The 1447-nt window shown below is 39.5% G+C and overlaps 2 protein-coding genes across 3 annotated transcripts in view; both read left to right on the forward strand.

Annotated features, from left to right (window-relative positions):
* LOC106965298 (uncharacterized protein K02A2.6-like) overlaps positions 1-1441 on the forward strand; it is a 6823-nt gene extending 5382 nt beyond the window's left edge. Inside the window, exon 2 of the mRNA XM_015061305.1 lies at positions 3-1441. Within this exon, the coding sequence (XP_014916791.1) occupies positions 3-1072 (1070 nt within the window). The 3' untranslated portion in view covers positions 1073-1441. The remainder of the gene's footprint in view (positions 1-2) is intronic.
* rnf31 (ring finger protein 31) overlaps positions 1-1447 on the forward strand; it is a 31115-nt gene that overhangs the window by 23005 nt on the left and 6663 nt on the right. The window lies entirely within an intron of this gene.

The following is a 1447-nucleotide window of genomic DNA, read 5'->3' on the forward strand; positions in this document are numbered from 1 at the left end:
AGGCATTGTCCGTACCAAGCAGAGACTGCGTGAACTTTTCTGGTGGCCACAACTGGACAAATTTGTACATTCTGTCATTGCTTCCTGTGTTAACTGCCAGTTCAGTGATAAGGTAGCCATAACTGCTCCTGCTCCACTCACTCCAGTTGAATTCCCTAGTAAACCATGGGAAAAAGTTGCAATAGACATTACAGGTCCATTTGAAAATGCTACATGGGACTGCCGTTATGCTATTGTACTTACAGATTACTACAGCAAATGGCCTGAGGTTGCATTCAGTTCTACTGTCACTACAGATGTTATCATTCGTTTTTTAGCCACTGTGTTCAGTAGGGAAGGTAATCCGATGTATCTTGTCTCAGATAATGGTTGTCAGTTTACTTCTCATGCATTTAGTACTTTTCTGAGAGAGAGAGAGATACAGCACTTAAGGTCCAGTGTATACTACCCTAAAGCAAATGGTGCTGTGGAAAGATTCAACAGAGTACTTAAGGAGTGCATACAAACATCTGAAAGAAGTCACAGCTCATGGAAGGAAGCTGTAACAGAATTCCTGCACAACTACCGAGCTACTCCTCATGCAACCACCGGAGTAACCCCATTTGAGCTACTGAGAAACAGAAAGATGCGCACCAAGTTAAACATACTCCCAGTAGAACTGAAAAGCAAAACACATGCCCAAATACAACAGAGGGTGAAACAAAAGCAAAATAAAATGAAGGAATACACAGACAAGAAAATGAGAGCTAAAGTACCAACAGTCAAAGTGGGTGACACTGTTCGTGTTCGCAGACCTGAGCACGTTTCCAAAGGATCTTCAAGATTTACAGAACCACGGACTGTCATAAAGAAAGTTGGACAAAACACTTTCTTACTAAGTGATGGACGCAAGTGGAATGCTTCAAAACTTGCACACTTCCCAAAACAAACCTTAACTGGTTCAGAACAAAACAGTGATACTGTATTTGATACCTTTGCACTGCCAGGAAACACTAATGAACCTGCTGCTGTACCTAGAAGAAGTCAGAGATCTAGAAATGCACCAAGATGGTTGACAGGTTTTGTAAGATAAAGTGAAAATTAATGTAACCACTCCTGTTCAGAATGGTATTAGTGTTCGGTAAGACAAGTAAAGATTACTACTGTTCTGCTAAAGTAAAATACAGTAAAAATAAATAGGTTTAAATGTTCATCCTGTAATGCTTATGGTTAACAGTGAAACTGGTAATTTTATTCTAATGCTGATATTCATTTAATGTACTGTTGCTACTTGAGCTAATATGGTTCGTAAACTTTTCAGATTACTGTTGGCTTGCTGAAATGGTAATTTTACAAACTTAGTTTCCTGCTGTCAGTTATACAGTGCAAATGTAAGTAATTGCTTCAGGAAAAGGGAAAATGTTATGTCTTGTTATTGCATGTAAAGGACAGCAGGGGGAGCTCTGAC

The sequence above is a fragment of the Poecilia latipinna genome, unplaced genomic scaffold (genome assembly GCF_001443285.1).
Source record: "Poecilia latipinna isolate Pla-1442-1.1 unplaced genomic scaffold, P_latipinna-1.0 Scaffold1798, whole genome shotgun sequence".
Lineage (NCBI taxonomy): Eukaryota > Metazoa > Chordata > Actinopteri > Cyprinodontiformes > Poeciliidae > Poecilia > Poecilia latipinna.